At 48.7% G+C, this 12,752-nt stretch overlaps 1 protein-coding gene across 3 annotated transcripts in view; it reads right to left on the bottom strand.

Moving 5' to 3' along the window:
* EXOC6B (exocyst complex component 6B) overlaps positions 1–12,752 on the bottom strand; it is a 310,152-nt gene that overhangs the window by 274,865 nt on the left and 22,535 nt on the right. For all 3 annotated transcript variants that reach the window (XR_014501819.1, XR_014501820.1, XM_083398331.1), the window contains exons 2-6: positions 6,721–6,886; positions 5,219–5,266; positions 4,451–4,541; positions 4,302–4,347; positions 1,068–1,272 (exon numbers count right to left, since the gene is read on the bottom strand). Coding sequence is in view for 1 of the 3 variants with exons in the window: in XM_083398331.1 (XP_083254457.1) it covers positions 1,068–1,272; positions 4,302–4,347; positions 4,451–4,541; positions 5,219–5,266; positions 6,721–6,886 (556 nt within the window). In the remaining 2 variants the exon portion in view is untranslated. The remainder of the gene's footprint in view (positions 1–1,067; positions 1,273–4,301; positions 4,348–4,450; positions 4,542–5,218; positions 5,267–6,720; positions 6,887–12,752) is intronic.

The raw sequence follows: 12,752 nt of genomic DNA, 5'->3' as shown, positions 1-12,752 counted from the left end.
TACTTACTCTTCACTGCTGAAACTAAAATCTAAGACTACCATGCAAAACCTTGCAGGAACCAGTCCAAGACGACCTCCTGGGGGAAACCAGTACCAATGGTTCCTAGCCATCATGGTACTGATCCTCCCTCCATGGTTGGAGGCAGCAGGCCTCAGAGGGCCAATTGATGGGAACCGCAAATGAACTTTAAGGGAGGGAATATGTGAGGAGCTCCTGTATTCTCATTGCAGACTAAGGCCACCACCTCAAGAGGTTCAGGGCCACTGCTAAGGAAGTAGGATCCTGGCTTTTGTCCCCAAAATACTTGCCCAGTTTAACTCTTCTTATGCAAATGGCTAAGTGGTCTGAACTGGTGGGTGTCTCTTTTCTAACTGAAGTTCAGAACCATTAAGAAGGTGGAACCATCCCCTTAGTAAATGTTTTGACTGTAATAAATGAAGCCCCTTCATGGATCCTTGCCTTGTCATGGCGAAGGGGCTTGAAGAACTCCAAGAAGCTGTGAGCCATGCCCTGCAGGGCCACCCAAGATGGACAGGTCATGGTCGAGAGTTTAGACTAAATGTGATCCACCTGGAGAAGGAACTGGCAAACCACTCCAGAATTTTGCCAAGAAAACTCCATGGACATAAAAAAGGAGAAGCTTTGAGAAGAAAGTGAGAGTTTCCAAGGCATGCTCTGGTTCATGGGGTCACGGAGAGTCGAACAAGGCTAAGATGACTAAACAAAAATAAACCAAGAGCCAATTATCTATTCCCTGTCTCAGAATACTTGCATCAGAAATGTAGCTTCTCTGGCCATTGGTTCACACCACACTCCATCTAAGGAAGAAGGCTGGATTATATTGGCCTATAATGCCGATGGAAGTGTGAGGAGCTCCCACAGTCCCCCATCCAACCAGTGACACGGGGCAGTCACAAGCAACGGAAGGGACAGAAAAGGAGCCTCTCCTAACCAGGAGCTCCACAGTGGCATCCATGGCCATCTGCAAACCACAGGTGCTTCAAACATCAAAGGGAGACCACTCGGCTTGACATGGCACCCGCCTAGTGCTCATGGCTCAGCTCACCTGCTTCATTGCTGTCTCGCCAATTTTGTCCGAGTGCTTACGGATGCTCTCCAGGAAATCTTTGAGGTCGGACATGGAAACTTCCTTGATCTCCTCATGCAGTTTTGGAATGTTGTCCACCATGACCTTGCAAAAGCGATAATGGCTCACTTGAGGCAAGTGCAGGTGCTCCAGGTGCTCCAAAGTCTTCAGGGCAGGGTAGTGTCTGGAAGAGAAGACCAACGCTCATCAGAAGCAGAAAAGATCACTCAATTCCGCAGCTTCCCAGAAGATGGTGGTCAACTGGCAAAACTTTGGCCTTCTAAAACGAGAAACACCAGGGTGCCATACAGCTTCTATAGTTCAAATGACACCCAAGCCTACTCACCCCACCCTTGTGTCTATCGGCCTACAAGTGGGAAGACAAACTGTATAAGTGCCCATGGCTCCTTCTTGGGAAAAGGCTCTGGTTAGCATATAGCCCACTTTGCCAGTGAAGAGGGACCTGTCACCCACCACCATGATGGGACTTCTTGGATCGCCCACCCAAGGAACAAGAGCTGTACAAAGTTAGGCAGAGTGGCAGCCTTGCTATCAGAACTAGGTTACAGAGGCAGAGGAGGAGCCCAAAGAGAAATTAAAGTTGCAAGTTAGAGAGAAGGAGCAAAGGCACTGACATTCTCGACCAGAAAGGAGGAGAGGGTTTCTGGACATAGAAAAGGGGAGGCAAGTCAGTGGAAGGATTCAAGGAGACACAAAAAGTGAACCCAGCAGCGGGCAGGACAATGATTCTAGCCAATACATTAAATAATTGCAAGCAGGGGACACAATCCAAGAGGACTCTCTTGCACAAGCTTCCTTTATAACATGAGCACTGCACAAGCCCATTTATGATCCATTCTTTTTTGGAGAGATTTCCTCTGAAAGCAACAATTTCCCAGTTCTCCTGCTGGACCAAGGCATGCAGCAGTTCCTTGCTTGCTAGTCCTGACAATCGGTGCGCACAGGTGCATGCAGGTGGGTGGACCAGGAGACTTTAGAGAGCTGGAAAGCAGCTTGCATTTATTGAAGAGGCAAGAAAATAGATTCTGCTTCTTACCAAACTTATCAAACCCAGGGGTGAAATCAGTGGAGTTTCTGGGGGTCCTGAGAAAAGGTTTCAGCAGGAATGTAGCACATGCCAAAGATGTTTGGTCAGGACACTCTGGCGTTCGCACCCCCTACCACTAAAAATGTGTCTAGTCAGAAAGTGCGCATGCCAGTTGAATAATGCACACACAGAACTGCTCAGATGTCCTTGTCTCCAAACAATGTTTGCATAATGTGCAACTGGAGGAAAGGGAAGTTGTTTTAACTGAAAATTGTAGAGGCCACCAAGAGCAAAAGTCAGTGTGCTGTTTACTTCAGGAATCCAGGCTCTGTTTGTGTTGCCATGAGGTTTAGGTAAAGCTATTTCCAATAAAATGCAGCTCCTCTGGAGAGAAAGCAAAGGTTACACGAGTAGCCAGACGTTAGGCCAGCAGAACAGACGCAGGACAGGCTTGCTTCATCTTGAGACACTGTTGTTTGAAGGATGACCAAAGGGACCTGTGGAGTTTGGCTACGCTCGCCACCCAGGCCCCCCGACAGCCTGCCAGAGCAGCCAATGTTCTTCCCATTGACAGACATCTCAAGCCAGTGAGGTCATGTGGACCCAAACATGCCCCTGTCACCCACCCACCCGCCCACCCTCGGAGCGCAGCTCCCAAGCCAGGTCTCCCAGCTGTGCCCTGCTCAGCCTCTCGACAGCCGTGGCGCCTCGGCTCCTGGGCTCATGAGAGCAGCCTGGAGGCCAACTCGACGTGGGGCCATCTTTCACCCCGAGGGACTTCCGGGACCCCGTCCAGAGATGGATTAACGGCAGCAAAAAAGCCTGAAAGACTAACAAAGGCTAAAGATGCTTCGTTTATGCTGCATCAGACCAAAACGGCTCTCCCCTTTGGAAGGCAGGGATGAGGCCTGTTGACACAAACCAGCTGCAAAGACAGGAGGAACAGGCAGGAGAGCCCAAGGCGTCTTTCAATTGTTAGAGAGACAGATCTTCAAACTAATTACCTGACCCCCATCTGGCTGAGCATAGGAGAAAAGAGGCTCCCATCTCACTGACAGCCGAGCAAGTCAGGCAGTAGTCAAATATTCTCCAACCAAACCGGCCTTTTGGGAAAACTAGATTTTTTTTTGAGGGGGGAGATATTTCCCCTTGCAACTTGCTTCACAGGTGTGAGGAGAATGAAGCTGGTACATCGACAGGGGAACTGATTAAAATATAAATTATCACACGCTCTCTGCCTCAGTAGAAAGAAGGCAAAATAAGACCATTAAAAAGAGACTTAAAATGGGGAAAATGAAAGGCAGTATTATTAGAAGAAACCCTCAAATCCATCTCTACTTGGTCATTTAGACATGAGGAGGAGGAAGAGAACGATGATGATGATAATTTATTATACTCCGCCTACAGCCATTCTGGCAGGCTTCAAACATAATATAAAAAACACAACAGAACACCAGACATTAAAAGCTGCCAGTGCAATGGTTTTATGCAAGACACTTGCCATGGGTATATTTAGAATGTGATTTGTGAGGATCACTGTCAAAATAGGTTAGGAGTGGGGGCATTACCCCTTCTGTATTGTAGTGGCTGAAGGAGGGGGAAAGGAAGCAAAGGAAGTTCCCGCAGCCAATCGGAAGCCAGGGAAGCCCCATCGGACGTTCAGCTTCCAAAAGAACGGTCGTAAACCAGAACAGTCACTTCTGGGTTTTGGTCGTTCAGGAGCCCAAACGTTCGAGAACTAGGCTGTTCGAAAACCAAGGTATGACGTATATGCATCATGGCAGCAAGAGACCCAGCCTGCTTTTGGCTGAACAGGACCAAGGGGCTTCCCAGAGGCAGGCTTTCTGTGGGATGAAGCCAGGCGGCAGCAAGTTCCGCAGAGTAAGAGGCAAAGGCTGAGCCATGGAGCACCATCCCCTGGGAAGTTCCCCGGCACAAGCAGCCCCACTGAAGCAAGAGGGAAGTGAGCGCCCAGTGGGGCTTGCTCTGGCTTGCCAGGACGGGAGCAGCATTTGGGTTTCCGGCCTCAGAGGCCAAGATGCCTTGAGCCGGCTGTGCCACTTGCTCTTCCGTTCTTGGGGTGTCTGCCCGTTTGTTTCAGCGAAGCTAAGACCTCCAGACAGACGCTGTCACATTTGTCACGCCGGCCACTGTTATGAGCTTACCTTTTAGATTTCATTTGCTCTCTTAATTTGCTATCCATTTCCAGAACTAGAGCAGAGGAGACATAAGGATACAGAAGTCAGTAAGAGAAGAAATGGGGTGCTGGTGCCCTATCTAGAGCCATGCAGACGTTCTTTGCTTCGTCTCTCACCAGGAAGGCACTGCGTGAGCTTATCCACTGTGGCAGAAATATTGCGCTGCTGCAGCCGGCACTGTTTCAGCTCTTCCATCGCTCCCACCAGCTGCAAAAGAAACCTCCGTTTAACCACTGGCACTGCATTCCAAGTCAACTTTGCTTGCTGCAAACCAAAGGCTCAAAGGCCGCAGGACCATTTTCTGTTCCATCCAACCATCCATTCAGGATCAACGAATGATGAGGAAAATAGATCAGGGTATTCCTGGCCTATGTGGACTGTAGCTGCTGCTAGCAAGCATGGCCTACATGAGAAGTCGTTTCAAACATACAGGGCAGCAAAGGAGGAAAGGCAGCGGGAGCAGGAAATGCACTTCAGGCAGCTGCAGGTGGCGGAGGGAAGGTCACCAGCAAGGAGCACGTCAGAGATGAGAGCAGAGGGGGAAGTGTGGGGCTGGGCCATGGAGCTTCTCACTCTGGGCTAACTAACTCTTCCCTGTAAGGCCTCCCAGAGAGGAGCTCTCTTGCACTCACATTTCCCATGCTCCACAGTCCGAAATCTGGATGTTGGGCATTCTTGTACAGATCTCACCAAGGAGGCATAGAAAATGCACGCAAGGGAAATGGCAGGCAGGCAAGGAAATCACAGCACACAGTGACCTTCCACCTGGGAGTCACACGGTTTCCCTGGCGCACAAGCCCAACATGTCTGGCACCAATACAATGGCCAGAGCCCACACCTGATGCTTCCCCCCCACACACACAACACTAGAACCCTGGGCTTACTTTTTTGCTTTCCATTTGCAGTTTTCTGTTTGTGTCCGTGACTTGATTCTGCAAAAAGAAAACCACATCGTTGTTTCAATTAGCACCTAGTTGAAAGTCTTGGGCGTCAGGCTGGAAAAGGAGGCTGCATGAACTGGAAGATGCTCCTTGGCTTAACGAGCCCACATGAAATCTTGTCATGCAAACTGATCCCAGATACCGGGAAAAGTGAGCGTGGCTATGAAATGTCACCAAGGATCGGGAGATGTTTTAACAAAAGCAAGAGCATTGTGACACTTTATTCATGACCGACAACACACCTCTTTGCTGGGCACCAGGGTCACAGAAGAAGGCCTGAGATGCTCTTCAGCCTCCCCATGCTTCAGAGAGTACACACAAGGCAACCTAGAGGTCAAAAGCAACACAAATGCATCCTACCAAGGCATGCACAGGCCAGTTGAAATCCGTAGGTTTAGTGTGAAAAACTGATGGAAGAGGGCCAGTGAAATAGGCCTCTGAAGCAGCCCTAGTGAGCCCAGAAGTGAGGCTCCAACTGGAAGCCGCCAGCCCAGACCCAGCGCTGCAACAGACTGCAGGCCACAGGTGGGAGCTTCTAGCATCTCAAACCCAACAGAGTTGGCAATTCATCAGCACACAATGGGAGAACTAAAACTTATGCTTCCCACGATCTGAAGAGGCAAAGGGAGGACTGAGTTTCTCCGACTACACACAGGAGCTGCTCAGCCTGCTACAATATTGAACAATGGTGCTGGTAGCCAAAGGAAAAATGTGGAAGAAAATAACTTTTGGTCTCAGAAGTAAGAATGGCTGTAAGGGGAGAGACTTCAACAGTCAGGTTACGTACATCAGCCTTGAAGCCAGGCATCTTATGATTAGACCGAATGGGGAGATGCAAGTTGGTCCCCTGACAGCTGCCACCAAACTCTAGCAAGCCTCTCTGAGGAACCTACTATTTCCTTGGACAGGGCATGAATTCACAGACCTCACTGGCATAGAATTTGCACCAAGCAACATTTTAAGCAGGCTGATATAGTGGAGCTTCAAAGCCCACCCATTCACTGGCTCTCCCAGGATCAATGAGCTTTGATGCTCTACTGTATTTGGGCATGGGAGACACAATTTGCAACTCAACCAAAACACCCGCTCAAGCTTGCAGCTCAAGGGTTTGCTGCCCTGAGCCAAACAACTGCACCTCCTTGTTCTTGTGGCATAAATTTCAAAACACTTTGTGCACCAAACGCACCAGAGATCAGTGTTATTTGCAGAACAAAGTTCTACTTTACTCCCCCACTTTTAAGGCAGCCACAGCTATTACTCAAGAGTAAATAGCAAGCAGTAATCCTGCATACCAGCATCCAACCCAAGACTGGGGCATTCTCTGCTGTTCCACTTGCAGTTCGCCTTCAGACCAGCACATGTAGGTTGCTACCTCCTCTAAGGAGCTCATTGCCCCTTCACAGGAATCCTAAGCACTGCCCACAGTGATGGATCCCATTCCTTACCTTGAGCTTTTGGGCTTCTGCCCTGACTTTCAAGAATTCAGTGATGGCATCCACAAAGCCCTGGTAATGGAAGTTGCACATCTTCTCGATTTCACGGTCGTGATTCCGGATGCGAGCGTCGAGTTTCTCCATGAAGCGTCCATGCTCCTCCCCATCATAGACAGACCTGGATGAAACGCAAGGGCATTGGGCAGAAAGACACCTTCAAAATCCACTCTCAGTCACTGAACTTCACTAAATTAAACTGAAGGAGAGCTGAGGGTGGGGAGGAAGGGGAGGAAGGATGCACTGCAACCCCTTGCAATTTTACTGCAAGAGAAAGAGTATGATTTCCACCACAACAAGATCTGCCGTTCGGGTTTTTCCCCACCTCACTTCCCTCGTCACAGAAGTGCAAGGAATTACTCAAGAGACAGGAGTGAAGTGGTCTCAATTATTTAGAAGAAAATACGAATTATTTAAAAAATGTCTGCAGCAATTTATTTGGTATTTTAAAGGTTTATATCCTGGCTTTTAATCTAACAGTGATCAAGGTGGATGACAGCAGAGTGAAATACACACAGAGAGATAGTACTAAGGTCATCACATGGTGATTCACAAATAATCTTTCCATCTGCTATGAGCAGCAACCATTCAGAAAAGAGAAGCTGCCAGAGGACCGTTTAGGAAGCGAGAGTCAACACATGGCTGACTTTGCCACCTGCTTGCTCAGCCGCAGAATGCTGAATGGGAGGGCATGGAAGGGAGGGAGGGGTGGGAAGCCAAAGAATAAGAGGAGAACAGTCCGAGGATCTGGAACACAGCATCCAGAGCCAGCAACGTGATGAGAGAAGAAGCTGCTAGGCGGACAAGAACATCCTTGGTGCAAAGCTGGACTGCGAGGTCTCAGCATCCAGAAGAAAGCACATTGAAAAGGATGAGCAGACGCAGAACAAGCAAGCAGGCACTCAAGCAACAGGTGTTCTCCTCCTTCTCCTTCCCCTGCAACTCCACATGCACCCCCAAATCCGAGGGGACTCTTTGGAGCAGATGGGGGGCAGGCAGAGGGCTGGAGGGCGGAGAAAGGAAACTGGAAATCCTGTTGCACAACTGCCCTGAGACCTCCAGATACTGCATAGGGCGGTATATAAATTCAATAAATAAACAACAGCAACAGGGCAAACACCTCTGGATGCCCTACAGTGCGTTCAAGCCCAAGTGTGAGGCAACAGAAGACATGTGCTCTGTTCTTGAAATCTGATTTGTTATCTTTTACTCCAACATTTTGGTTTAGGATTGACTAAAGGTAAAGGTACCCCTGCCCGTACGGGCCAGTCGTGTCCGATTCTAGGGTCGCACGCTCATCTCGCTCTAGAGGCCGTGAGCCGGCACTGTCCGAAGACACTTCCGGGTCACGTGGCCAGTGTGACGAAGTTGCTCTGGCGAGCCAGCACCAGAGCAGCACACGGAAACACCGTTTACCTTCCTGCTATAAAGTGGTACCTATTTATCTACTTGCACTTAGGGGTGCTTTCGAACTGCTAGGTGGGCAGGAGCTGGGACCGAACAATGGGAGCTCACCCCGCCGCGGGGATTTGAACCGCCGACCATGTGATCAGCAAGTCCTAGGCACTGAGGTTTTACCCACAGCGCCACTGTCTTGACTAAAGACAGTGCTTCAGCTTTCTCTGCAGTTCGGAATGCAGCTGCTCCTCTGCCTCCCCTCACAACCAGTATAAATCCCATGCGCACTTACCTGGGAGCAAGTCCCACTGAACTTAATAGCATTACCTTCTGTAAAGACATGTATTGGAGTGCCCTGACAGAGACCCCTCTTCATTACAATACACCCTAAACAAGGCGTTTACAGTGCTACCTTGGTTTACAAACTTAATTCGTTCCGGAAGTCCATTCTTAAACCAAGGCGTGCTTTCCCATAGCAACGGGGGACTCAATTTACAAATGCAACACACTCAAGAGGAAGCGAAACATGTTCTTATTCCAAGGCAAAGTTCACAAACCAAAACAACTACTTCCGGCTTTGCAGCGTTCTTAATCCAAGTTGTTCATAAACTAAGCTGTTCTTAAACCAAGGTACCACTGTACTGGGGACTTGTCCCGTTATCACTCTATCTTGCATCTCCCAGTACTAAATACAACTCTGAATGGCACAATGCAAAGCCAGAAACCACTAGCAGATCCCCAAGCAGCTTCCTGACTAAAGATGTAAGATTTAACAGAAATACAGTGGTACCTCTGGTTACAAACTTAATTCGTTCCGGAGGTCCATTCTTAAGCTGAAACTGTTCTTATCCCAAGGTGCGCTTTCGCTGATGGGGCCTGCCTCTGGCGTGCGATTTCCATTCGCATCCTGGGGCAAAGTTCGCAACCAGGAGCAGCTACTTCCGGGCTAGCAGAGCTCGTAACCTGAAGTGTTCATAAGCAGAGCTACCACTGTAGTAAAGCTATAAAAATGGCATCTCCGTTTCACATTCCCGCTCCCACAAAAGGTTTGGGGGAAATTAAAATACAGTATATGCATAACTTGTTTTATCATCATCTACCATAAAACATTTCTGCTGCAAGGACATGAACAATTATTGTGGCACCTTAAAGTTTAATTGTGGAACAAGTTTTCCTGGGTTATAATGCGCCAGAGCCTACGTCTGGGCTCCGGTGGACAGCAGCTTATGCCTGAATAAAATTTGTTAGTCTGTAAGGTGCTGTAAGCCTCTTTGTTGCTTTTGCTAATATTCTTAGCTTTCGTCAGTTAGGAAAATATGGGATGGGATGCAGGGTGGGGATAAAACAAGAAGATGAAAATGGAAACCATCAACATTGTAGTAAAATTTTATCATCTGGTCTTAGACACAGTATGTAGACCTCAGCATTTTCATGTACAAAGGGAGGAAACTTGTTTTTTTATACAGGGGGGAAACTAAAAGCAAGCACTTGTAATTAATGAAAGGTGATAAATCTGGATATTAGTATATCTTCATTAGACACAGGCTGCAGCCTGGTGCATTACAACTCTCATCTGAAACTAGCAATGTGCCTTTTTTTAAGAAAGGAGAGCCTGCCATCTAGCGACTGCTGAGTTAGTCCTAATACACAACTCTCTTCATCGCAAGCTTGCACTGGGGGGAAATGGGCTAAGGGAGAGGAAGCCAATGGAGAGAGGGCCTATCCCTCACATTTGTGAAAAGCTGCCACATTGATCAGCCCAGCGCAAGCCCAAAAGAATTCTTAAAGCTGGTCCATGCACGCTCTCCGCAGATGCCTTAGGATCTGAACCCTGGAAATAAAGTGATTCCACATTGCATTGTCTTATTGCATATATAGTGGTACCTCTGGTTGAGAACGGGATCCGTTCCGGAGGCCCGTTCGCAACCTGAAAATAACGCAACCCGCGTCTGCGCGTGCATGGGTCGCGATTTGCCACTTCTGCACATGCGCATAACATCATTTAGTGCATGCGCCGCGTCTGCGCATGCGCGAGCGGTAAAACCTGGAAGTTACCCTTTCCGGTACTTCTGGGTCGCTGCAGGACGCAACCTGAAGCAAACGTAACATGAGGTATGACTGTACATGGCCACAAACCAGGAAGCAAAAGCAGCTCTGACATGTCCCCCCCCCCCCCCGAGCATCCTGCTCATGGCATGCTGGGGTCCCAACCGCAGGTCAGAGGCCGGGGCCGCACAAAGCTTCTGGTCCCTTTGGGCCAGCATGATTAACAGATTAAACTCAGCTCTGCTGACAAGTCAGGCAATGCAGCGGCCCTGTTTAGGGAAGTTTTTAATGTTTGATGCTGTATTGTCTTTTGATATTCGGTTGGAGGCTGCCCAGAGTGGCTGGGGAAGCCCAGCCAGATGGGCGGGGTATAATTTTATTATTATTATTATTATTATTATTATTATTATTATTATTATTATTACAGGGAATCTCTCACATGCAACCCACTGCAGGCCCCTTTCAGAAGTAGCCCAAGGAGCGAGCCAGGCCGTGGCAGCATGAGCCACAAACACAGGAGCCCTGTGCAGGATCAGACCAACTTCCCCTGCCCCCAGGTGGTTGTATGGATGACACATACAGTGGTGCCCCGCAAGACGAATGCCTCGCAAGACGGAAAACCCGCAAGACGAAAGGGTTTTCCGTCTGCAGAGGCGCTTCACAAGACAAATTTCCCTATGGGCTTGCTTCGCAAGACAAAAATTGACGAAAAATTTTGAATTTTTTTTTCGCTCCAAAACCCCTTTTTCTAAAGCGCTAAGCTGCTAAAAGCATTTTAGCAGCAAAACCGCTAATCCCTTAAGCCTTAAAAAGCCGTTTTTAGCCCTTAAACTGTCAATAGCGCTAATAGCGCTAATCCGCCAATGGGCTTGCTTCGCAAGACGAAAAGACTCCCGGAACAGATTCTTTTCGTCTTGCGAGGCACCACTGTAATTCTCTTCTATGGTCTACTTAAAGCCCCTTGGAAGACACGCAGAATGCCAATGGACTTTTTGGTCACCAGAAAGTGTGATGAGCATGTGCTGCAGCCACTCTGCCTAAGCCGGAGGGTCCGCTGACAGGTGCAGGTCCAAATGGGACCCCTCTGCTTGTTAGCCGCTTTGCTGGCCCTAAATGAGGAGCTCCCAACTGAACTCCATTTAGGCAGGAGGAGCCGGCAGCAGGGAAAACAGAGGACCCCAGGAATTCACATGCCGGGACAGCCTGATCACTTTCTGGGGCACGGAAACGTCTCGCTTTTTGGTTTCAATTAATAAATGGAACAAAAGCCTGGACTTCAATTTAAAAAGGCAAAATATGCCACGATGGTTTTTAACCTTCAGACATTTTCTTCTCATTAAGCGACATAAAAGCATTAGCATTTTGTTTATTAGAAGAAGTTAAAAATAAAGTGGAACAAAAAGCGAGCTGCTTGCTTAATGCTCAAGTATGCAAACAGTCACAGCGTGGGCTGGGAGAGGTCAGCAAGAGTTTGGATGCCCCAAACCTGCCCCCCCCCCCCCCAGCACCAAGAGCGGGAAGGAAAACGCTCCGTTCTTCATAGAGCAGGGAGCACGGGCAATCGCAAATGAAACAGGCCACTCTACCGATCTACAGAGCTCCATCCATGAGCACAAAGGAGATGGGTTAGGCAGTTCCCAGGCAGAGGGCAACAAATGCAGAGTCTAGAGGGAGCTGGAAGCCTTCAGGCAGCTGCAGATGGTGGAGCTGGAGGATCGCTGAAGGAGACATGTCAGAAGGAAAGAGCAAAGTAGCCATGGAAGGCTTTAGAAGTACAGAAGAGCTGTTTCTGCTGGGTCCTGAGGTGCCCAGGAAACCAACATGGCAATTTAAAGAAGGGCATGGCAAGCCACCCCCAGGAAAGTTGAGGGGGCTGTTATTACGGCCACTGCTAAGCCAGTTGGCCGCACTGAAATGTTCTAAGGCGCAAGAATAGAAAAGACCCTTCTAGACAGCACAGCTCAGTGAGTGAAGGGTTCAGAGACCCTGGCCTCAGGGAACAGGATGAGGAGGTTGTGGGGGCTTCATGGGGCAAAGCCAGGAAGCGGGCAGTTGGTGGAGGATAGCGAATAATGGACAAGACTGCCTGCCAATAGCATCATCTTCTGGTTTTAACTGACCACCGTGACCCTAGGCCCCTGCTTTTGCTAACCTCAAAGAGGAAAAGAATATAAACACTCTTCGCACTCACTTTCTGGGGTCAGCCGGCTGCGTGCAACTTAAACCAGTTCTTTACCTGCAGCTACAACCGTACTGTTCTCAACTAGTGACAGACAATCTGAATTGCATATGCTTTGGGACTTTGCTGCCAGTCTTCCTTATGGGATTTTCTTAGCGTATTGTTAAAGAATTGAAGTAGAAAAAAAGGGCTTCCATCACTCGCTTGACATCTCTCACCTTCACCTTACTACTGGCCATTATCAAAACCAATAGCCCAACTGGCTATTATAGGAACCCACAATCCACCAGGGGCTCAGGAGGGCCAAGAAGGCCAGATCTCAACATCCATGCATGGGATACAAACCAGTTTCGGCTGCAGCAAA

This window comes from Podarcis tiliguerta (assembly GCF_965153285.1).
Source record: "Podarcis tiliguerta genome assembly, chromosome: 9".
NCBI lineage: Eukaryota > Metazoa > Chordata > Lepidosauria > Squamata > Lacertidae > Podarcis > Podarcis tiliguerta.
The sequence above is the reverse complement of the archived record's forward strand: the minus strand, read 5'-3'. Positions and strand labels throughout refer to the sequence as shown.